Genomic DNA, 24,557 nt, shown 5'->3' with positions numbered 1-24,557 from the left:
GGAGGTGTATTGTAATGGGCTGTTGGTGCTAGGGCGAGAGAGAGAGAGAGACGGAGAGCGGGTGACCAGCGAAGCATACGGCACGCGGGAGGGTGCACCGACTCCACAAAGATCGTCGCCCTCCGGTAGCACACACATCGACGCAGACAGCTGGCTGGCCAGCAGCAGCAGAAGCAGCATGGACCGCCGGTGGCGCAGTGGTTCCTGGATTGCGTGGTTCGCCCTGGCCACCGCTGTTGGAGGCGCCGGCAGGGCAGACGGACTCGCGCGCTTCGCGCATCGGAGAAGCGACGCCATGGACATTGCGCTGAGGCAGATCAACCTCTCCCTTCTCTACACACTAGCCTGCGGTAAGCCCTCCTGTTGGAACGCCCGATCCTTCCGTCGTCTCGGAAAATGCCTATGCTCCATCACTCCCTGCAATGTCACCACAGCTGTGCCGAGATGTTTGGGCGTCTGCTTCTAATGTGGCACATACAGGTTTCGATAACCAGTGCCAGCCGGAGACCCACCGGTTTTTCGTAAGGGGTACAGGAATGCGCCAACCTGGCGCTAGGTTGTCCGTGGGTACTCATCTCGCCAGCTGCTTGGCGGTAAAATAGGCAAAACAGGGCTTCGGGGTGGTGCGATGGCAGTACGAAGTTTTAGTCATTTGGGGTGGCACCCCGCCGCAAAATTAGCGGCATAGGACCACCAGGGTCTGCAATGTCCCGTTGTGGATTATGAGTGTTTGAGGGTCGCCTTAGTGTGAACTGGAGAGAGAGAGAGAGGAGAGAAACGAAGAGGAAAGACAGGGAGGTTAACCAAGCTTTGGCTCGGTTGGCTACCCTACATTTGGGGTGGGGGAAGGGGGAATAATAGAAAGGAAAGGGTAGCAAGAAAGAAGAAGAGTAAGAAAGAGATGGATGAACAGTTAGCTTGAAGCTACACAACACGAACTCGCGCTGTTAGTTCACAGGCGAACTGGAAATGCTCTCAGTACTACGTCTGGAACAACGCGCTCCTCTATAAAATGAACTCTAACAAGCACCGTTATACGGCAATATTTCCCTCCACCGAACGTAATTTGTTACTGAGAATTAATACCCGGCACAGGAGCCCACAAAATAATTATAGCCACAGGGTTTTTTCGGATACACTTAAAGATAGGAGTACCCGGACATCTTTGCATTACAGACATCGTTAAAGAGCGACTTCCGAGGCCGGCAATCGAACCCGCGACCTCGTACTTAGCAGCATTATATATACGATACGGGGAAGCGTTTTGCACGAGATAAATATTGCCATTGAGGCCTTCGGATGCCGCGTGGAGCTTCAGTGCGAACGCATCAGGAAGTGCCGGTCACACCCGTGTCTCACAAGGCGTGCGTCGCTTTATTTTTAGGCTTAGTTTGCATAACTGCTAGTGCACGTTGTTAACGCACGACGGGGAAGGCGATTCGTTTAGCTTCTACGCCACTTAACGTTTGCAAGCAATATATATTGTTATTACGGCGCATACTTCGTCGTTTGCGTAGCGTACGGTGCTAGTATCAGACCGGAGCGGCATAATCGTCAACGCGCCCTACTTACCCGCTATGACATAATTGCTGAGCTGTCTGTATATGCGCATAGGTAATCTCGAAGTCTCTTGCGCAACTGCTAATGCGTCCGTTTCCGACTTGAGCGCGCCCTGCCGTGTTAGCAGATGCTGATGCGGTGGTTGCATTTGTATGCAGGCGGTTATACGACTAATGTCTCAAGTTAGCCTGGTTCTCGCTAGCGCTCATTACTGATAGTATACAGACCAGGCGACGTGTGTAAACTCGACCTGTACACTCATTTCCCGCGACATAGTTAAGCACCGCGGATGAGCAGGAAGCTGTAGCTAGACCGGGTCGCTTGCGCAACTGCTGCCGGCTGCTTCGCGCGGAAGCTGTGTAAGGTAATGAGCGTCGACACTATTATGTCACACGATAGCTGTGTCTCAACGGCGTCGTTCTAAGAAGCGTAGAAATAGCTCACGCGTCTCGAGGCTGTTCGCTAGTCTGTCATCGCGCTAATCGCACGGTTGACGTTTGGTTTTACTTGAAAACGTTTGCTTTTGATCAGGCCCTGCATAAAGTGACGAATATAACCAGGACACAAGAACTCTTGGTTTAGTTTCCCGGATATATCTAGCACTTTAAGCAGGAACTGGTTAAGAGTTTATGTGAGAGCACGTCGTCCTTGTATGTACCTCGGAGTCCATGCAGAGCAAACAATATTGTAGTGGACGAGGAGGCCATTTTGCGCATCGCGTGAAATTTTCGACGAGAAGGCTATGCGTTTGCGGTGTAATTTATCATTGAGACAGAAGGTACTGAAGACCAATATGTGAAAATGGCGTCGGCGGCTCGGAGGAGGCATACATGGCAGCTATGACGACAGGCACCTCGAACATGACAACGTACCGGCAACACATTTCGGTGTCCAGAACATGCAGTCATCCGTCGTCGCGTACGTTGATATAACATCAATGACACAAAGGAGCCATACATGAAGGTTATGATGATGGGCATAGAACATGGTGCGTATACATAATAGAGAATGCTCCAGTAATCACATGGTTGGATGAAGACTACATGTCCAAAGCGTGCATGGCATTTCAACTGGCAACACATATTTCTGTTAAAATGCGACTATGCGTACGCATTCAGTTCTGCACGAATCTTGAAGTGTACATGGTACGGTACATATGCACTGCGCCTGTACAGAGAGAGAGAGAGAGAAATAAACGTTTATTCTCGAAACAGTGTTCCGAGCGATGCCCGGTATTGCCCTGAGGTGGGAAGGCTCCCTAGTCAAGGAACCCTCTGGCTTCGACGTCCTTCTTGGCCCTGGCGACCAGTTGTCGCTGGTATTCCAGGTCCTCGAAGGCGACCTTGGCCTCCCACGTTTCGGGAAAATATTTTCTTGCGTCAGATCTAGTATACAACACTGAATAATCTTGAAAACACCATTCATGACTAGGTGGCTTTTACAAAGACAGGTCCACCTATCGAAACGTCGGCCGGCCTGTCTGAGACACCTGTACCTACTCGAACAACCTCAATAGCCCACTGCGTTAGAGAAGACGATATTGTTTATGAGCTAGGTGATTCCGAATACGAATCTTGCATACTTCTCACGAATATTTCAAAAGTGCTGCTTCCTGGGTCAGTTGGAGCTGCGCGGTGATATGGTTGTGCTTTCGAAGGCAGGGAGAAAGTACGTAACGGAAAACAACAAATGTTCTGATATTCATCTTCCTCTCCCGCTGTCTTCTAAAGCATAACCCTACAAATACAATCTTTCGGATACGGTATAAAAAATAAAAAGGTGTGCAAACATTTTAATAATATTTTTGCGTGTGTCGCGTTTGATACACATCGAGGCTCGTCAACCTCACATTTTGTAAATAAAGCCAGAAAAATGTTAGGAAACTTCAGTGGCAAGCGCCAAACAACTGTTCTCTGAACAACAGTTCCTTACACGCATTCTTTTTTACAAATAAAAGTATACTTTTCCTTGAAGATATTTCGCTTCGTTGGTAGCGTTTTTTTTTTTTGGGGGGGGGGGGGGGGGGGTGGGGGGGGGGGTGGGGGGGGGGGGGGGTTTCTGTATAACACTGCCTTTACAATGCTACTTCTCAGTCTTGATAGCAATGACCCTGCCGTAGCGTAATAGGACGTAGACCAGGCCTGCATTGGATTTGACCTGGTTACCTTTAGAGTAGTGTTATGAAATGGCTCCCGTGCGAACACTTAGAAGTACAGTACACTGTACTTAGAAGTAAAAATACGGCATGAAGGCACCTCTAAAAGAAGTCGATTGTCAACACAGTCCTATCTTGGAGGCTTATTAAAACAGTTGATCACTATATTGGTCACGTGGGCGAGAGCAGGTAGAGCATTTGAAATCCAGGCGGCTTGCTCAGGATGCGGAAATATTCTGGTGTTCTCACATCCCGTAACCTTCTGACATTTTCGTACCTTATCCGCGTCTATAATCGAGATGCTCATGGATGCACGAATACTAACCAATTCACCTAGCCGACAACATCTGTATCTTTAAGGACTTTGCTTTGCTTGTTTGTTTTTCTCTTACAGATACAGCCGTGAGCAGTGAAGTCCAAGTCAAGAGGTTTCAGTGCCTGCTCAACAACATCGTACGTATCTAACTGATGTTGTTAGCGTAAGAGCTTTCTTTACCTTTTCTTTTTTGGCTTAAGGTGAAAATATTTCGAAGACTAAAAGTTGACGTGTTTAGCATTCCCGACTGTTTAAGTTTTAAGGGCGGTAGAAAACAAACGAATGGGTCGGGGTTGGCATCGGTACACTAGATAAAAAAAAAAGCTGAAAGTCGATTTATAACGCAGAACAATTTGTTCATGTGTGAATGCTTTCGCACTGAACAGACTCATATTTGCCAGCTGAACTGGTGTCACATTGCAGTCTGCGAAACATTCGATATTGCTGAGATTGGGGTTTCAATATATGCATTTGATTGGATACAGTGACGCTAGGGTTTTTTTTTAAGCGCTCACCCTCCCGAGCAGTGCAGTGCACAATGCGTTTTTTTCCCCAAGTCAGAAATGGCGACACGTTGACGGGTTATTGCCAGATGGCCACATGCACGTTCAAATTAAGATTTCTCTCTCCTGAGTTCCCCATTTGAATTCAAGAGGTCTGATTGGGCACGCCGCGAAATTAAGACAGCAGGTTAGAAGGCTTTAACAACTTCACTGATTAATAAAAATATTTTAATTAAAAAAAAGGAGCTGTGGTGTGAAGATGGTAATGAACACACTGTAGCGAACGTTAGGCCTGAAACTTAGTTTAGCCTGGAAATGTAAAGACCTACGAACTGACGACCTGTTACTATGCACGAAACACTGATCCGAGTGACAGCTACAGAACGTTGGAGCATGACTAATACGATCAGCTGGACGAGATAAAAGTTGATGAGAATCAGTATCACACAGCAATAACTCATATCCATGAGATGATTGTGCGGAAGTGTAGATCTTTGTTTCTTTTCGTGCTTTCAATTGTCACGCTAAAAATGAAACTGAGCGTGAAAGGCTGTGTCCGTCGCACTTACAGCCTTACACTTCCCGTTTGTCGTTGCGCAATTACTACGCACGTATTACGTAATAATAACATCCGGGCTTTTACGTGCCAAAGCCACGATATGATTACGAGGCACGCGGTAGCGGAGGGCTCCGGAAATTTCGACCACCTGGGAAATTTCGACACCTACATCTCCCATACTACATTAAAGCAGGATATCGAAATACATAGTTAAAGCGTTTCGACGGCCCAGTTTCCCATAAATACATACGCACATTAGTCGAACAACCAACCCACCAAGTCCGCGGAAAGTGTTAACAAAAGACGCAAACAGAACAAAACAAAAGAAACAGAGCCAGCAGAACGGATCAATACGCGCACGCGTTAAAGTTCGCGTGAAAGTTCAGTAAAATACCACTATATGTGAAACACACGAATATCTCTTTCTAGTCGTCTGTTCTTTTGTTTTTTTTTGTGTCATACACACAGTACGCATTCACCACCTCTACCCTCTATTGTGGGGGTTTAGAATGGCTCTTTCCAAAAGAAAAGTGCTCTTTGAATTTCTGTGGCTCTCATGACCCAGATTACTGTCGCCACCCTTGTGACCCAGGCATGAATTACGATCTTGGAAAGAGAGCACACACAGAGTGTAAACCTATGGAGCTGGAAACGCATCTGGACCCTCGCCGCATGCGCCTCCTTTCCAGAGATGCCATTCTCGCAGGGTCGGCGTGTTGCTACGCCGCCGCATCCATCTTTTTAGAAGAGTGCGCGGTCTTCAGAGTTCTCGACAGATCGCAGCAGAGGCGTCCGTTTCTCGCGCCTCGTTTCTGTATTACTGATTGATCGCCATTCCCGCTTCGCACAAACGGGGCAGGTTCTTGTTCCCACATTAAAACAACAATAACAAAAAAGGACTGTTTTCCAAAGCGAAACTTGCCAGCGAAAAACGAACCAAAAAAGGAATAATGGACGAGACGAGATGAATTAATCTTTTCTCACGCTTGATGTAATTGAAATAGGTACACGGAAGAGCGAACAATATTTTTTTGTGTTGTTGTTCTAATCTTGCTACGCTTTGTACCGTGCAGAAAACGCTGCGCCGTTTTGCTGCGTGGAGACAAGTTCGGCGCGGTTGTATATAGTTTGTTCAAGTGACCCTCCTCGCCTGATGTTATGACCTCGTGTGTCTTTATGGCAAATAGTAAAAAAAAAGAAGTGACCAACAGAGGCGCAATTATTTTCGCTCTTCATTGTTCTCAAAAACGTTAAGTGGTTGACAGTATAAACTGAGTTTTGTGGTTTGACAAGTGAACATAATTCCGTAGTTTACAGTTTTAAAAAAATGCGGATGAATAGAATCCAAGAAAAGAAATGTGAATAGCTCTGACTGCGTACCTCTTTTGTTTTTGAAAATTTCCCTGCATTTGCAAACGGGTAAAAACGAGTGAAAATAATTGACGAGGTGACGCAAACCAGAACAATAACGAATAACCTCTTCGCTACCTGCGTCCACGTTCGTGGCCATGACTTCTTAAGTAAATTACGCAACATCAAGCTGCTCGGTGTAATTGAAAACTCGAGCCTTCGTCGCCCAGAGTGTCATTTAACCATACACCAAGAGTGAGCACCAGAAGTCCACGTTATCGACTGGTGCGCAAACCAAACAAAACGGCGGTGGTGGGCAGATCGTGCAGCGCGCGGCTGCTTAGGCTATATCTGCTTAAACTTTGCAAATAATTTTTGTTTGCATACAGTGTAGCGTGAACAAAAGTTACGCTATTCATTCCCCCTTCGCAATCATTAAAAAAATGTTTGAAGCACTGAAAGCCATAATTCTCATTTATCGACAGTGTTTTTTCCATATTTGCAACTCAAGTTCTCGTTCGTGGACACCCATTTTTACCCTTTGAAAATTAAGTTTCTTGTCGCAACGTTTTTTTTTCCAGTTTTTGAAACCGCGTGAACGCAAACTGCATCTTCTTTTCTTGCCTACATTTTTGTTCGGTAGTGAAGAGGGTAAATGAATCAACGAAACAATCAATGAAAACATGGAGTACTGCGTGACTAGGCGAAGCGTTTCCAGTGATGTAGACGAAGTGAAGAGAAGAAGCATAATACGCTCAGGCTTTTATAACGAATATATTTAACCAGAGCAAATACATAATTCGAGCCCTTGAGTCAACAGAACTTACCTCGGAAAGAATCACAATATATGTATCACAAAACATGCAGGCGTATCGAGATGATGCCCACTGATTGGCACGTACGTATGCTGACAGGAAAATGAGATTTACCGTCGCCGAGCGCGAATGACATCTAGACTACGCGGGCTCGCCAGCGGCACCATGTATTAGGAGCTGGAATAAGCCGGATATATTATTGACTGCACCTCTAAATAGGTAAGATGACCTGGCCACTGAAAGCAGGCAAAAAAAAAGTGAATTACTGTGGCACGAATGGAACGTAGGGGACGGAAAGGACGTTTGCCTGTTGTGCCTTGTGTTGATATGTATACCTCGTTCCGTATGCCGTTGGTTATGGCCCGCGATAAGTACAGAGTTTTAGTGTGACTTGGTTGCAGTGGCAGCAGAAGTGTACCGCGACATCTGAAGCCCAGATATAGAGCTGTCCTTGCAACGTCCCCTCCCCAACCCTCCAGGCAGAGTTTCTGAAATATCTACTTGTGCATATAATTATATTCCCCACCCAACCTCCAAAATTTGGTAACGTTACCTGCCGCCCTTCGAAACACAGGCAACGATCAAATGACTAAGACAGCTCAGCTGCTGTTTCAGATATCTCGCAGGCAATACATTGATCGGCACCGATAATTGCGAGCGAATTGGATTAGTTTCGAACGCATTGTTATATTCTAGCATATACTTCAAAACACCGAAAAAAAAAGTCGTGCAGCTTGACAACCGTTGCAGAGCATTGTGGTTTATCACAACGTCGCAAGAACGCACTGCCATCACTGATGATCCTGTATACGTAAATCCTGTATTCGGGTGCGCGTCATTGCCATAGTCGTTGCTTACGCTAAGTCAGATCACTTTGGTAACGATTGCTTGACGAGACAATAATACTACTATCGTGCTGTAGCGAGTATTGCGCCCGCGACCTCGTTTCTTTTCGCAGGATCCGGCGGACAAAGTGGTGGTGCTCGGTTGCCAGTACAACGTGGGCGGCACCATGGACGCTGCCACGTTCCTCACCGCATTGTGCTGAAAACAAGCTGCCGTGCACAAAGGTGGGCCGAGTGTGCATATTCTACAGTGTCACGTGATTCTGCGGAGAACAAAATCTAATAATAACATCCGGGGTTTAACGTCCCAAAACCCCGATATGATTATGAGGGACGCCGTATAGTGGAGGGCTCCGGAAATTTCGACCACCTGGGGGACAACAAAATCGGAGTGAAAAAGACTGGTATAACAAGCTGGTTTATGTTGATTAGTAGTGACGTTAACGAACGGCTGTTTATATTATGACAGAGGTTTTTATGCCTGAGTGATTTCGGGGGTTCCGGTCGGCGTTCAGCTTCCTGTTCACCTGTTCTGATACGATTACACGTGGCGTATTGCTCTGAAACGCCTCGTCAAGTCTTGTTTAGATTACGCGCAGACCTCGGTCGGGTGTTCATGCACACTATTCGCCTGGATTACCTTGGATTATGATGCAATATGAGGAAAAATTAAACAAGAAAGAAAGAAAGAAAGAAAGAAAGAAAGAAAGAAAGAAAGAAAGAAAGAAAGAAAGAAAGAAAGAAAGAAAGAAAGAAAGAAAGAAAGAAAGAAAGAAAGAAAGAAAGAAAGAAAAATTGCAAAAAGTACCTGTGTTTGTCGGAGAATACGTGTCCCATGAAATGTAGTCTGACAGCGCTTGCAGAAGTTATTCGTAATTTACGCTTATTTAAGAGGGAGAGGAGATATTTGAAACTTATTAAATCCGTTTCCGTAAGCCTCGTGTGTTGTTCATGAAGCGCCACGCCATGCGGGCAAAAAAAGTTAGCGCGAAATAGGGCACTAAACACTTAGAAGCGTTTAGAAGGCAAAAGCTTTGGGCCTCCGCAACAAAAGCCTAGCCTGATATTCAAACGTGACAAAAAAAAAAGCAATAAAATTAATATTAAGGGCGTTCTTTAATAAGAAAACGAACCCAAAAATATCAGAAACGCAGCCTACTTCATATGAAAGTTCTACGAGTGGGTAGTTTTCGCGAACAGTCAGTCGTGACCATCGGTGCTCTTGTTTGCATTCCGAACCATGTTCGCGTAGCTACGCTATCGACCGAGAACGGAAATAGGCTCTGGGTACGTGGTTGCGTGCTGAGCTTCTATAAACTAGATTGTGGAAGAAAGGGGGGGGGGGACTACCGTAAATGCGATGTTTGCCTCAGAAAAACGTACAGTAAACGCCGCAACCGAAAAGAAAAAAAAAAGAAGAAAGGAAAGGGTCATACGCGTGACGAGCTGGAACATTTCGAAATGGGCGCTGCGTGCCCAATTCTACTCGTGGAATGGATGAAAACGTTGTGAGCACGGAAAGCTCTCCCCCCCCCCTCCCCCATAACAAAGTGGCGGGAAAATTAAATTTTGCTTTCCTACACGCGGCAATCACGTGTTGGAGCATAGACAGGCAATGGGCGATACAGCGTGGCGATGATAAGTTAAAGATGATCGTTTTGCCTTGTTTGTACGGGTGTTCGTTTTTAAAGACGAATTCGCTCGCTTCGTTTCAGCTGAGAGCGTGCATGGCTTCAGAAAGGGTGAGTGCGTTTCGTACACTTTTTCATGTTGATGCTTGAACATCTATTTTCCGGGATAAATAAATTAGTGACAGAGTGCTGGTAGCAGTAAGTATACCTTAGAAATAATTAAAAAAACATGCTGTTGCTTTAGTGAACGAAAACTACAATAAAATTGAATGTTCCAGACATACGAGATGCATCGTTCTATATCTTTGTACTTTTAAGCAGTTCAACATGATGAAATAGCATAAAGAGAGGAGAAAAAAAAACAAGAAAAAAAGAGTAACAATTAAATTACCCTCTAATCAATGAATGAGCCCATGATAATTAATATTACACCACACCGACTGTTCCTGAGCGCAAAGCTATTCTACTCTCTTTACTCGCTTTCACCGGGGGTTAATTCTTCTATTGTATGTAACACCAAGAACAATGAAAATGTTAATTATTTAATGATGTATTGATGAAATTATAGAGTATTTCTTTGTTTGAGGTATTAGGTTCTTTGCTGCACTTTGCGTTAATCGTCACAGCATAATGAGCAATGAAGCCTACGCGCGAGGTAGGTAAAGCTCGCACTTTTCGGGATGACATTTTCGAGTGTGTAGTTTAGGATTTCCTTCACTTTGGCGTCAGTTTAATCTAGGAGCGCTGAAACACGCGCCAGGCTCGCTCCCGTCACGCCCGCAATTGAAAGTTAGGCGGTTTCTTTAAAGCAGGCTTTCTAGTGAGCGGTTGTGCGCAAGGTGAAACAACCTTTACAGGCGTTGTAAGAACGCCAAGTGGAACGGCATGTGCGGACAGGGAGACCGTCAAAGAGAGTAACGAAAATCAAATTTTAAGGCGAAAGCCTTACATGCCTCATCAAACGAGAAAATTGATCGGCGTCCCGCGTCGGCGGCGCCAACAAGAGTGATGCAAAAAAAATCACAATGGGAGGACGTCACCATATGACGTCATAATGGCGTCATAGTTCGTCAAAATTTGTGACGTCAGATCACGTGACCTCACATAATGACGTCATCACACGACATGATCGCTTGGTCAAAGGTGGGGCGATCACGGAGGCAGTGCAAAATCCGGTGAGGTGCCTCCGATCCTGGGGACAGTGCAAAACCCCGTTATATGCGGGAAGCTTTCGGTGGGTGGTGGGGCAGGAACAATACGTCGACTGAAAAGAAAAAGACGATAGTTTTCGCCTTCGAGCCGTCTTAGGTGAATGCATAAGAGATCCTGGGATTTTTTGTCTATTGATCTTAATTGAATTCTAGGCAGCGATATTAAAAGAGTCAGGATATGTTTGATTAGAGCGTAAGGATCGACGCACAAGAACCACGTAAAACTAAGCATTCCTACAGTGTTACGTGCTTGAGCGATGAAGTGTATGTGGTGCGCGGAACACCATACGCAGTCCGACAAGCAAAACACTGAAGAACAAAGAAAAGAAAAAGGAAACAAAAATTGAATGCAATACTTACTTGTAGGGGTTTGTGTGAATGAACCACCAAATTGTAAGAATTTAGAGCAAATAACATAACATCTGTGGTTGCATTAGATGAATATTTACATTATTATGTAGGAGAACTTTATAATCGATACTCTAATCTTTTTTTAAATGAAACAGTGTAAAAGTGGCATGTGGCCTGAGTTCTAGTAACTCACAGTTCTGTGGGTCCGCGCAGGCTCTATAATAAAAAATTGGTTTAGTCAGCCGAAAGATGCACACGATGCGCCCCCCCCCCCCCGCCCCCCGCCAATGTCTCATCTTCCAATATAATGAGTGATTAGGTGCAAAAACTTAGTTTCGTAGCTTAACTTGCCCTATCAGCTAGAACAAGATACCAGTGCCAATCAAAAGTACGGGCAGTGGCAAGTGATAATACACAAGAAAACACAAACGTGACTTTTCACAGCAAATAGTCATTAATGAAACTTTCAAATATTACACGAAAACCAGTCAATGTAAAGCAAGGATAAAATACGACACTGCAAAAGAACGAGCTAACTGTCATGGCTTTTCTACCACAATTTGTACGTCCAACATGAAAATTGAGTTGGCCTAATTTAATTTCTTATTGAAATCATATGTTGAATCAACGCAAGTTAACGCAAGAAAAATCATAATAAACGTTTTAATATCCTTGGTGGACGTGCGCAGTCGAAGAACATGCGACCGCAGAAGCCTCCGACCCTTCCGGAGGCCGAGAACCCGATCCAGGCCGGTGTGTCTGGACCAGAACAGGCCGGCATGGTTGTGCCCGAGGGGACAACGAGCACGGCCGCACCGTCGACGAGTGGTCCGACGGCGGCGCCTCCCGAAGAGGTCTCGACCGTGTCGGTTGTCGCGGCGACTCCTTCGACGTCACCGGCACCGCCGTCAGAAGGTACGCACTAGGACTTGAGAATCATCCACTTTCAGATCGGGGGCTGACCAGCCATGACACAGTAAGAGAAGTAACATCTTCCTTAGATGCCTCATCAACCGCGAAAATTGACCGTCGGCGTCCCACGGCGTGGGAGACAACACGAGTGATGCAAAAAATTATCATAACGTGATGACGTCATATCACCAAGATTTGTGACGTCACCGCATGACATCCTAGCTTGGCCGGTCACGGAGGCAGTGCAAAACCAGGTGAGGTGCCTCCAGTCCTGGAGGCAGTCCAAATCCATGTTAAGTGCAGAAAGCTTTCGGAAGGTGAAGGGGGCAGGATAAATGCATCAACTTAGAAGAAAAAGAGAATGGCTTTCGCCTTCGAGTCGTCTTAGGTGATTGCATAAGCGATCATGCGAGATTTAAACAGCACAGCTGTTCTATGTCGTGTCTGCGCCGTCTGCGTCTCTGTCCGGTGTCACGCAGGTCACATGACCAGAAGGTTGAGTGAGTAAATAAATAAATAAAACGAAATGATGATGATGATGACGATGATGACGCTCGAATTGGAACTAAGCTGCCTTAGCCTGCCATCACATATACTCGTGCTCAGACAGCTTCGCTGTCCGGCAGCTTCACGGCTTGGAACTGGCTGTTTAATACGAATTTAAATGTTGTCGCACCTACATGGGCACCGACTACTTATTTTCACAGAATTTTGAATATAGTGAAAGCCGCAAACGTAGAACAAAGTTGCGCCTGAAGTCAATCTCGATCTCGCACAAATCTTTCAGCCGAGCTGTAGGTCAGAAAAAAAGTAGACATTTTTTTCGCTGCAGAAGTTAAAGTAATGGAGTAGCCGTGGTGATATAAACCTCAACCTTTAAACTGCAAGCCATTTAAAACCGAAGAGGCCAGAACAGAACACATAGGCAAGAACTCTAGTCGATTAACAATACCAAAGCTTACTTAAAGTTTAGTAACAAGGACCCGAAATGTGCTTACACATGACACGAAGAAACAACATTTATTGACACATAAGAGAGAGAGAGAAAAATGAAGGTGTGAGGAAGGAAGTTAGTCAGATCTCCATATCCTCTTTGCAATCCTGCGTTGATGGCGAGGAGAAGGAAGTGTAAAGGATAAAGGGAAAGAAGGAGAGAGTGCGTCATCATTACAGAGCCCACAACAGAAGCGAGAGATAATGAATACCTTGAAGTGAGAAGTCATTCGCCCGAGCAGTCGTCCCAAGGTTACGCACGATGACGATCGGTGAGGTCAGTCTTGAATTTAATGAGAAGAGAATGACGATAGCATGTGGAGAATCCTTCTACTCGAGAGGTGCCAGCACTGCACTCAGTGTGCCCAGTACAGGCATCGCAGTTTGGGGAGACGTGATCGGCTGGTTGCTTAGGAGTACAAGGATGTCATTAATAATGACCGCGGTACGGATATGACCTGTTGATCTTTAACTCGTGTCGAATCCACGGATGTAGTGCTTGTTAGGGTAGGTGTTGCGTGCTTCGACTCGGGTAGCATGCTTTGACTATCATCGTTGACGATGATTGTGCTGACCATTCTGAACTGTTTGCTTCGCGTTTTTTTTTACTGTTTAAAGGCCCGCGAAGCATCAAAGACGGGATCTCGACAGGCCGCTTTGGGAAAAAAAAGCAGAAGAACTCAGTGCTCTTGCACTGCACACCTGTTTTTCTAGGGTTCACTTTAATTATGGTTACGAGACCACGTGCGAAGTTCTTGTGACGAAAATTGGCGAAAGCAAACAGACGCCGTAGTCGATCGCAGCCTCCGTCTGCAGTCCCGCCTCTAGCGGCAGCACCTCTCCCCATCTCCCCATGTGAAACTTGCTCAATAAGGACTGTAGTTCATGCAAACGCCCTGGCCATTCGCATCGCACATACGATCTGTTTAGGTACGCCAGTCTCGCTCTCGACTTCCCTACAACAGTCAATAGAAAGTGTCGGATACAACAAGCAAGACCTGCACCACAGCAATGACGTGCTGAAAGCGATAACGCGAAAAAATACTCTGACGACTCCTCGTCGCCACATAACTGGAGTAGTGAATTCTGCTGAAGGTTCAGCAAAGTTTCGTGCAGCCAATTTCCTACTTCCCTACTCTGGCGAAGGAGAGAGAGAGAGAGAGAGAGAGAAAGAGAGGGGCAGTAAAGCACAGTAAAGCGTGTTGCAGGTCTAGTTGGTGCATGCTTACTGAACTACAAAATGGTGCGTAACCGCCAAGGAAGGACTCGAGACGTACTTTTCTGTTCCGTGTTCTGTCTAGAGAACTTCCTTGGTGGTTACGTGTCTTTTTTGTATTTCATTAGGCCTTAGGCTCGGTACCAGCCCTGCGTCCTCGCAACGAACCGTCGCCGATCATCGAGTCGGAGCTGTCCAGTGCTTTCTTGCAAGGATCGCCGGTGGGGTAGTGGTCGCGAGGCTTTAGGGGTGATCGTTTGCGGCGTCAACAATACATGTAGAAGGTTCTCCGCAAAGGCGGCATTGAGGGCAGAGAGAGAGCGAGAGAAACAGAAGAGGAAGACAGGGAGGTTAACCAGAAGATAGTACCCGGTATGCTACCCTGCACTGGGCAGAATTGTGTACCGAGCTCCGAGGTGATTTCTCGTATGGTGGGGGATCGCGTTCACGCTTAGAACACGGAGAAATCTCCCCGGCTCTTTGAGCACGAGGAGTCGCTACATGGCGGCGCTCCTTTCGTGTTAAGGTCGACAACGGCTCACACAACGAGCCGTTTGTACAACGAAAGCTCATCCCTGTCTCTCAGGAGCGGATCCGCCTGCGGTTAAGCCTGGCGACGACGAAGGCAGCCGCGAGGACGAGCCGTCCTTTCCCGTGGTCACTACAGCGGAGTCGAAGCCACCGCCGGAGCCGACGCCGGCACCCGTCGAAGTCCAGCCTCCGCCGGACGACCCGCTGCCAGCGACGCCCGAGGAAGTACCGGGTGGAGATGAGATGAGCTTCTACCCGTGCCTGTGCGCACGCAAGGCCAAGTACCGAGGCCTGCTCTGGAAGCCACGCATGAACAGCCGCCGAACGAGGGCCATCACGTGGAAGGACTACAACTTCATCTTTCCACTCAGCGTCGTCAGGGTGCGTATGCAATGAGTGCGTTGAAGGGATGGTGAGCGTGAGCAGATATTTTTGCATGTGCACGTGGCGAAGGCAAGTTGCAAGTTTCGCACGGGGCGTGTAAAACTTGCTCACCAACAAAGAAAGAGTGAAAGAGTGAGAGGGGTTACTTAAATGATTGATCATTCATTCTGGGCTAATTTATGTATCTAATAGTTGGTGGGGTTTAACGTCCCAAAACCACGATGTGATCATGAGGGACGCCATAGTGGCGGGCTCCGGAAATTTCGACCACCTGGGTTTCTTTAACGTGCACCTAAACCTAAGCAGGCAGGTTTCAAGCATTTTCGCCTCCACAATGGCGGTATATTGGGCTAGTTGGTTGCTCATGATCGTAAAACAACAGCGCAAAAGACGACGGACGAACACACAGGGACAAACGAGCGCTGACTTCTAACTGGTTTATTTTCATAAAGAAAAAGATTTTCTGCGCATGATGTAATTTTCTGTTTCTCGTGATATGTGAGTGCTATAAATTTCTATGTTTCCGCATAAAGAAACCTGTTGGAAGTCAGCGCTCGTTTGTCTCTGTGTGTTCGTCCGTCGTCTATTGCGCTGTTATTTTACGATTTTCGCCTCCATCGAAAATGCGGTCGCCGCGGCCGGGATTCGATCCCATGATTTTCGGGTCAGCGGTCGAGCCCCATAACCAATGGACCCCCGTGGCGGGTATTTTGGGCTAATTTGAAGATAAAGAAATAGTAGATGATAAGAGAGTTGGGAAACAAAAGCCCTTGGCATTCAGTGGCTGCCGCTGCTCACTCACTCACTCACTCACTCACTCACTCACTCACTCACTCACTCACTCACTCACTCACTCACTCACTCACTCACTCACTCACTCACTCACTCACTCACTCACTCACTCACTCACTCACTCACTCACTCACTCACTCACTCACTCACTCACTCACTCACTCACTCACTCACTCACTCACTCACTCACTCACTCACTCACTCACTCACTCACTCACTCACTCACTCACTCACTCACTCACTCACTCACTCACTCACTCACTCACTCACTCACTCACTCACTCACTCACTCACTCACTCACTCACTCACTCACTCACTCACTCACTCACTCACTCACTCACTCACTCACTCACTCACTCACTCACTCACTCACTCACTCACTCACTCACTCACTCACTCACTCACTCACTCACTCACTCACTCACTCACTCACTCACTCACTCACTCACTCACTCACTCACTCACTCACTCACTCACTCTAAAGCGCCTGGATGCATTAGGCATTTGTAGAACGGAACTTGAATAACGCTATTAATACTTATTAACAGTTTAAAACCAGCCTTGTTTAGACAAAAGCTGCTGCGGCAGCTCGCGCCCGCGAGTTGAGTGCAGCATGACGAAACTGAGCACCGTGTTTAATTTCAGCGGCGCATGGTGGGGGCTGACGCATCGCTCAGCCTTATGCGAAAGTACTTGTCTGCCAACATTTAGCGCCATTTTAGTCTCTACTATGACATCTCATTAGCATTGTGTTGTGTTGAAGAGCTAGTTAAATCATTATTCGAATATTTTCGTCGAATGTTACCATGATGGTCAAACAGAAAATTTCAGGTGTAGCGCACTTTCAATTTTTGGGCAGTGGCTAACTAACTAACTAACTAACTAACTAACTAACTAACTAACTAACTAACTAACTAACTAACTAACTAACTAACTAACTAACTAACTAACTAACTAACTAACTAACTAACTAACTAACTAACTAACTAACTAACTAACTAACTAACTAACTAACTAACTAACTAACTAACTACTAACTAACTAACTAACTAACTAACTAACTAACTAACTAACTAACTAACTAACTAACTAACTAACTAACTAACTAACTAACTAACTAACTAACTAACTAACTAACTAACTAACTAACTAACTAACTAACTAACTAACTAACTAACTAACTAACTAACTAACTAACTAACTAACTAACTAACCTTCCATGCAAGTGTGCTTTCCAAAGAAGGCTTTTCTGCAAAGGTTGTATAAATGAGGCGAAGCCCACTTGCAGTAGTTGGCGTAGTTGGACAGATACCGTGTCGCGGTTTTTAACTGTTGGGTTAGTGCAGCTGTCTTTAAGAATGTTGCAAATCAAAAATCAATCAATCAATCAATCAATCAATCAATCAATCAATCAATCAATCAATCAATCAATCAATCAATCAATCAATCAATCAATCAATCAATCAATCAATCAATCAATCAATCAATCAATCAGCAAAATGTCAGCGGGATCGTCAAAGAAAGCTTATCTGCAAAAGTTACTGCAATGAGGTGCGGCACACTTGCAGGTACAGTCGCCATGGTGTGGGAGTGCTATTCGTACAACATTTTTTTTCAGTTGATTGATGACTCATTCAGTAAAGCTTCGCGGTTTCTGCAGAATAGTCTTTTTTAAAGGACAATGCCTGGCTAATTTAACGAATGCTTTTGGCTGTGACAGTTGTCATTTGTGTAAACGGAACATAAAGAGATATATTTACAACCCATAAAATGCTGTCCCCCTTCACTGAAAAAAACAACAACACTTGCAGCAGTGATTTTGCAAAAGCGCTTCTCCTTCCGCTATGAAGCACGCCTAAAAAATAAGTGTGTATGGTCTAGAATGGTAAGTTATTCTGCATGATTACCTGAGTGTCTTGTTCGCTTGTTTTGATTCGCATGCTTAGCGGTCTCGATATACCACATCGCTTTCTTACAGTGTATATATGTTGCCCCCGTTTTAAGCAGTTCGGTGTAAGTGAGCTCAATAAGTTTCTGCTTAGAGTAGCGTTTATCAGACTGCATTACTTTTTGTATCTTATCGCTCAAATAGTTTCGCAACGCTTATCGAGATTAGTCGGGACTGCATTTTTGAGATTTTCTGTGTTTAGCGTACCTTCGTGTAGCATCATATTGATTTATTCTCCACTTACGCGAAAGCTTATTACGATTAGTAAAACCAAGAAATCTCATTTAATAGGCAGGACGTCGTGAAAAGCTGCCAATGACTTCTTAGATGTCACAAAAGCCGTTACGTGTTCAGGTCATTTTCTTTTTGTCTGGCGCTTAGCCAGACCTTTGCACATGTAAACATGAAATCTGCGTAGAAGAATCTGGCATGGTAGAGGACGAGTTTAATGACGTAATAACACTGCCTGTGGACGTCATCGGGACGAATCAGTCGTTTTTTTTTTTCTTTTTTCACGACAGCTTAGCTCGAATATTGGCGGGACGCGCAAACACGAGAGAGATAAAGTAATTTGAAAAACACGAAACGGTTACTGATCCGTTTGCAAAGATCAATAAGTGCCCGCCCATATCCTTACAGAAGCGGAAACTGTGTGCGCTGGCATGCGCAGTAGTCGCATGTCATTAGGCTCCGAATAGTTATGCCATTATCGATGCTGCGGCCTAGTTACAACGCGCCAGTAGATATACTAAATCCCAGAGCGCGCAACACTGAATCGCAAAGCACCCGCGTATCAGTGGGCACAGTCCTTGAAAGTGAAGAATAAACCCATCCTCTCGCTCAATGATTGATGCGGGTCATTAGCAGTTTTGTTAAAGCACAAATGTTTCGTCAATCGCGCTTAAGTTATTTGTTTTGAACTGTGCAACGTTACGAAGTAGTGTTGTTGTTTCGCGGTCGTGGGTCAACTGGGTTACGGGTGCGTCTAGTTAAATGCTCCCTTAGTGAGGCCACGGGGGGCGCGGATGTAAACAAACGCAGCTTGTAGTTGATATACATTTTTGCAGTATAAGTGCAGACGTTGACTGAGCTCGCAGCCATATACTTTAGCAAGAAGTGCCATGTTTTATTTGTATTGGTTGCTGATGACCCCCGAATGGATACGTACTTGAGGCAGCCTTCCGGACTGTTATTGGTGTCATGTCTTCTTAGCTATATAGATGTCGGAGCAGCTTCTCGTTGACCTACTTGGCAAGTATTCTTGAACGAGCAGAAATGTGTCCAAACATACGTGTAAAAACAAAAATAAAAAGAGATTGAGGGCGCCGGTAGTAGTGATGCGAATAACCTTATTTGTGTGTTCTTTCGCTTTAAAGGGACACAAAAGAGAAACAATGAATTGGTTTATATTGATAAAGTGTGCTCGGAGAACTCTTGTGTTTATTTCACCACCATAGGTTTATTATTAGAGGAGAAAACCAAGCTCAAAGTTTCATTTTTAAATTTCGCGCCGAACTTTGTGATTCGCGACGTAAAAAACTTCAAACAGCAGTTGACGTATTTTGGCGCCACTGGCTCGACGAAATTTGCACAAACTAGTTATGTCAAGTCTCTGGCCCCCTCAGAGGACAATGTACTTCGATTTGACCGATTAGGAACTACGTAGGCCCAAGCAGGCGCCGTCAAAAATATGTGACATCACGGAAAATGGTGTGGGAATTGCAAGGTGGCGTCGCCACCTGTATTTTCTTTTTGCGCGTTTTCTCGCTTATTAAGCGTCTTTGCGCAGAAAGCGTGGTGTTTTTGGTATCGTGGAAGACTACTTTACTAATGCGAGAAAAATCGTTTTGCTCTTTAGTGTCCCTTTAAAACGGGTGCCGGGAATATACTGTTTTTTGTTTAAATATAGCAAGGCAGGCGAAATAACGTTTTTTTTTTCTACATTCTTTTTAGGCGCAGCGTGATTTTATCTTTTCCCGTTCAGGTGTGCGCAACCACACTTGCGTTACTAGTACTAGTATCACCAATGTCCGTAGGCTTCGCGCCCGCTCTTTGTCCGGGATAATACGCTGGCTATTTAGCGGTAAAGGACAGAGTAGTGAGTCAACATTATCATTACGTGAGTGTGTGTTTGATGGTGGTGGGGGGGGGGGGGGGGGAGTGGGAGTAGAAAGAAGGGGAATCAGCTCTACAGCTAATTCGTACCCGTTATACTTTACAGACATCAGTTACTTCAATTCAAGCTCCTCTCTCCAAATTGACGTCGCCTACCACTTTCATGGCGTGAATTCCGTGCAATACCTAAGTAATATCGCGCTCAGTATGAGGTACACCGCGGGAGCTCGTGGCCAAGCGCACTGTAACATTGTACAGTGGCGCCAATCGTCACATGTTTTCGAGTTATCTGGGGAGGGTTTGGCTGTTCCTGCTAGTCTGCATCGCCTCCACTTGCGTTGACGCTCGCCCTCGTATTGCACTGCGGCGATATCAGCTCCGAAAGTGATAACTTCGAGGGTGAAAGCAAGCATGCGGGGGCGATGAGCGTTCGCAGGGACAGCCAAATTTTCCCCGATAACTCGGAAATATGCCACGATTGGCGCCGCTGTACAACATTGCAGAGCGCTCGGCCACGCGCTCGCGTGGTGCAGCTCATACTTAGCGCGATAGTACACCGTTACGACCCATCATTTGTGTCGCGCGACTTCTGGGCGCCGGATTCTAGTCTTTCCATTTCGATCCTTACTTATGTTATTAATTTCTTCACCACTTGCGCTCCTAACCACTTAGGGCGCACAGTCTTTTGCTGAACCCACTATACCTCCACATTTGACCTCTTTTTTTGAGCACGATCGCGTACACACCACTTTTATAAGTGAGAACAAATCTCAACGTAAGCCCCCCGCCTCCCGTGATTTTTAACGGTGAATGGCGGTCGGATTTGTCATGGTCTACCGTATTTATTTGCATGCCGCCATCACTGATTAGCCATGGCTAGTGTTGGGTTAAGTATATGTATTATCGCTTGGCTTGTGGCTAATGGTCAGGATAGGACGTTTAATGGTTGGTAATAGGGACGAAACGTGCCTGAAAGGTTGCTAGTGTTGGCTGACCGTTGGTAAGTGTGGACTAACATCGGCTAGCGTCGGCTATCCGATGTTATAACAAAAGAATTGCCCCCATTCAACCTAAATACAATGTTGCTTTGGCACATTTAAAGGAAACAAGCTTGGAATGGATTCAGCGTGACTCCCCCCCCCCCCCCCCCCCCGCTTTGACTAGGACAAACAGTCAGCGCTACGACAAGAACACTTACTGCTAACGCATGGAGTGTTCTAGTCGTAGTGTCGAGTGACGTCATCGTGGGGAAGTTCCCTTACCCGCTGGAAGGGGGTTGGGAGGTGGGCGACCCGAAGCCAGGTCATCGACACCCCAGCATCGTCCAGCGGCGCCGCCAACGGCAAGGCCACCGAAGCGCGCCTGGGAGACGAGCGGCTGTGCTCGCCGGTCACGTTGGCAGTCCGTGGCGAGCCTAGCCAAGCACGCAGTAGCTGCGAGCGACGATCGATTTTCGAGACACCGCAACACACTTTCGCTTCCAGTTGAATTTATGAAACAGCCACAGATCTGGGGCGCGCGGCTTTTCGAGACGGAGCCTTCCGGTTTCGACTTTTCGGGCAGCCCCCTTTGTTGTTCCTCGGCCCGCTTAGATCCCCTTTTTATTCGCGTTATTTCGAGTTTTCTCCGTGCAACGATTGAAAAGCGATCTCGTAGTTTTGGAATGACCGCTTGCTTCTCTGTCAGCGCCAAAATGCCGCATGTAAGGAGGAGGAGTCGGGGGGGCTGCGGGTTATAGCCACTTTAGGAGTAAAGAATGAAAGTAGGGAAGAAGAGCCCGGATTTGTGAAAGCTTTGTATCAAATCTCGACGCCGAACTCTCAGAATTGTTCTAGAAAACAATTGTATAAACTTTATCGTCGTAGCGGTTAATGAAATTCAATCTGTACGCCTCCTGGGGGCGTGGAGAAGAAGGAAAGGCAGGGAGGTCAACTAGACGCGCGTCCGGTTTGCTACCCTACACTAGGGGGAAGCGGTGAAGGGATGGAAGCGTCTGAATGAGCGCAGGCACAAATACGGTGGTGTCAGAGTTGTCTGTACGATCGGTCGATTAGTCAATAAGTTAACAAGTTAATCCAAATTATGGATTCACAAATAAAAGTTGTGGCTCATCAAGAATGGCTTCGCCGCATAACTTACAATGACTGTGTGCAGCTAACTTGCAGGGACAGTTGAGCTGGTTTGGCGGGGGAGGTTGAAATCGCGCCTGGGCGTACTCATTTGCACCCGCTCTGTTTGTTAGGCAATCAATCAATCAATCAATCAATCAATCAATCAATCAATCAATCAATCAATCAATCAATCAATCAATCAATCAATCAATCAATCAATCAATCAATCGAGTGCTTTCGTTAGACATCGCTTCACTGCAGAATGTGTGATTATGGGGTGCACCACACTTGCCGGGGCACTTGCACACTGTGTGGGGGACGCGTAAATATTTTATTTGAGGGAAAACTTATGGATCGACGATAAATAAATAAATAAATAAATAAATAAATAAATAAATAAATAAATAAGTTTGTCGAAGATTTATGTCAAAGACGGCTTCGCTGCACGACATATGTTTTGCGGTGCAGCATACTTGTTGTGTCAATTAATTTTCTTTTCCTTCGTTTTTTCTTTTTGTAGGGTTGAGCGAAGGTGAACCACTTGTACGCGTGCTTATTGGCTGAAATTTCTTTAGGTCATTTTTTTTTAACTTTTGACAGCTTCAATAACTAACGAAGCACCTTTCGGTATCTCTTATGAGAAAAGAGGCAGATAATCATGAGGATGATGACGAATATGTCTGCATGTGGATTTAGCTTTGCAAAAATATGCAGGCAGTTGCCTCGGCCACAGTTACCGCCATTCAAAGAACTTGGCAAACATTGCTGAGAATCCTTGGCTTATCCATGCAGCATGCATAACCTTATTTACGTCAATCGCACCATTAGCACAAGGAAAAAAAAACAGAGGACAAGAAAAAGTTGGATGATGTTGTCATCTTGCAATGTAGCGGAACACGCATACGCTTACACATAGCACAGCAGATACACTAGGGTTGTCGTGCTTGGAATAATGCACGTGCGAAGTTTGTCACAACTACGTTCAATGTTTTATCTGTGACAAGCCTGCACGATATCTGTTTCTTGTTTTTCTTTGCAGGAATGTCTCGTTGCAAGCTACTAGAGACGGCAGCCTACCAACATCCAGCGCAACTTCTGCTGACGCAGAATGGAACTGCTTCCAAGCAAAGAGCAAGAAAAATAACCCGTGTCGACCAAGGTCGTCCGTTCGAACCCCTTGCTTGCGCACACGACCCAAAACACAAGGGTTAACCCTTCTATAAGATATTTTGCCACTGACGTGACGGTACTAACATCGCGAAGTAGTCTTTCGTTCCATTTTCGTCGATTTGTGCTTTTGTGCTAAAGAAGCTGCGGCTTCCGTTTGTAATACTACACCAAGATGACATGACGTCACACTTACGATACAGCTACCGGAAACTCTGACACTTAATACTATCAAGGAGAGATGGCATCTTTTTGTTGACATTTTGATACAGTTGAACAAGCAGACAGTGCCAGTGTAATAAACGATCATTATGAGAAATAAATTTCGTGTTCTTTATGTAATGAATGTTTGGTTGCATTTGTATTTGAGCATAGGTATACTACGTTGAGTTCCCATGGCGGCGACTTGGTGGCTGTGACGCAGTGCTGTAGATCTTTAGGTCACGGGTTCGACATCCAGCTGCGCACCGATCGGATGGAATGCAAAAACCGCTCACATAGGAAGCGTCGGAGCACGTCAGAGACAGCCAGACCAACTCTTTAGCTTCGGGACGCCAAATGCAACAATTTAATAAGGCTCTTTCATTGATTATTGTGTATATCAATATAATATGCCATAATCACCCGCATCTAGTCACAAGAGAGCTTTAAATGCCCCGCACTCAGGAATGAATGAGTTGTTTTAATTTACGAAATTTTTTCATACGTAGCAAGAGCTTATGTTTCACACGCTAGCTGCTATACTGCTTTATCGCAGACGAGTTGTACAAAAGTACTATTTCCATTTCGTGGAAGCTGTAAGTTGTTGCATTCTATTCCGGCGCCAGCAATCAGTGCTTTAGAGCTGAGAACTAATGCGCAGGCCGTGACGGAGTGTTGTTGCAGCAAACAAATAATTAGCTGGCGATAAGGAGAGTTGCGCAATTTGTTTTCTCGGTATGCTTCTGCAACGCACGACTTTATAGACGAAAATCCGTAGCGAATGCTTCTAGCAAAAGTCGCGAGCACGACGCAACTGCTTGCGATCTTTTCGTCACGTGAGACAAGAGGCTTGTTGGTGTTCTTGGGAGCGTGAACACATTTTTAGCATT

The 24,557-nt window shown here is 45.7% G+C and overlaps 1 protein-coding gene across 1 annotated transcript; it reads left to right on the top strand.

The window, feature by feature from the left end:
* The first annotated feature begins 59 nt into the window (after positions 1-59).
* On the top strand, positions 60-23,433 carry LOC119398028 (uncharacterized). The gene is made up of 7 exons (XM_037665293.2): positions 60-350; positions 4,110-4,168; positions 8,217-8,328; positions 9,819-9,845; positions 11,986-12,211; positions 15,004-15,329; positions 23,339-23,433. Exons 4-7 carry the CDS (start codon positions 9,831-9,833, stop codon positions 23,360-23,362), a joined length of 591 nt encoding a protein of 196 aa, XP_037521221.1. The 5' UTR covers positions 60-350; positions 4,110-4,168; positions 8,217-8,328; positions 9,819-9,830; the 3' UTR covers positions 23,363-23,433.
* The last annotated feature ends 1,124 nt before the right edge of the window (positions 23,434-24,557 follow it).

This window comes from Rhipicephalus sanguineus, chromosome 6 (assembly GCF_013339695.2).
Source record: "Rhipicephalus sanguineus isolate Rsan-2018 chromosome 6, BIME_Rsan_1.4, whole genome shotgun sequence".
NCBI classification, from domain to species: Eukaryota; Metazoa; Arthropoda; class Arachnida; order Ixodida; family Ixodidae; genus Rhipicephalus; species Rhipicephalus sanguineus.
Note: the sequence above shows the minus strand (reverse complement) of the source record. Positions and strands in the feature narration are given on the sequence as shown.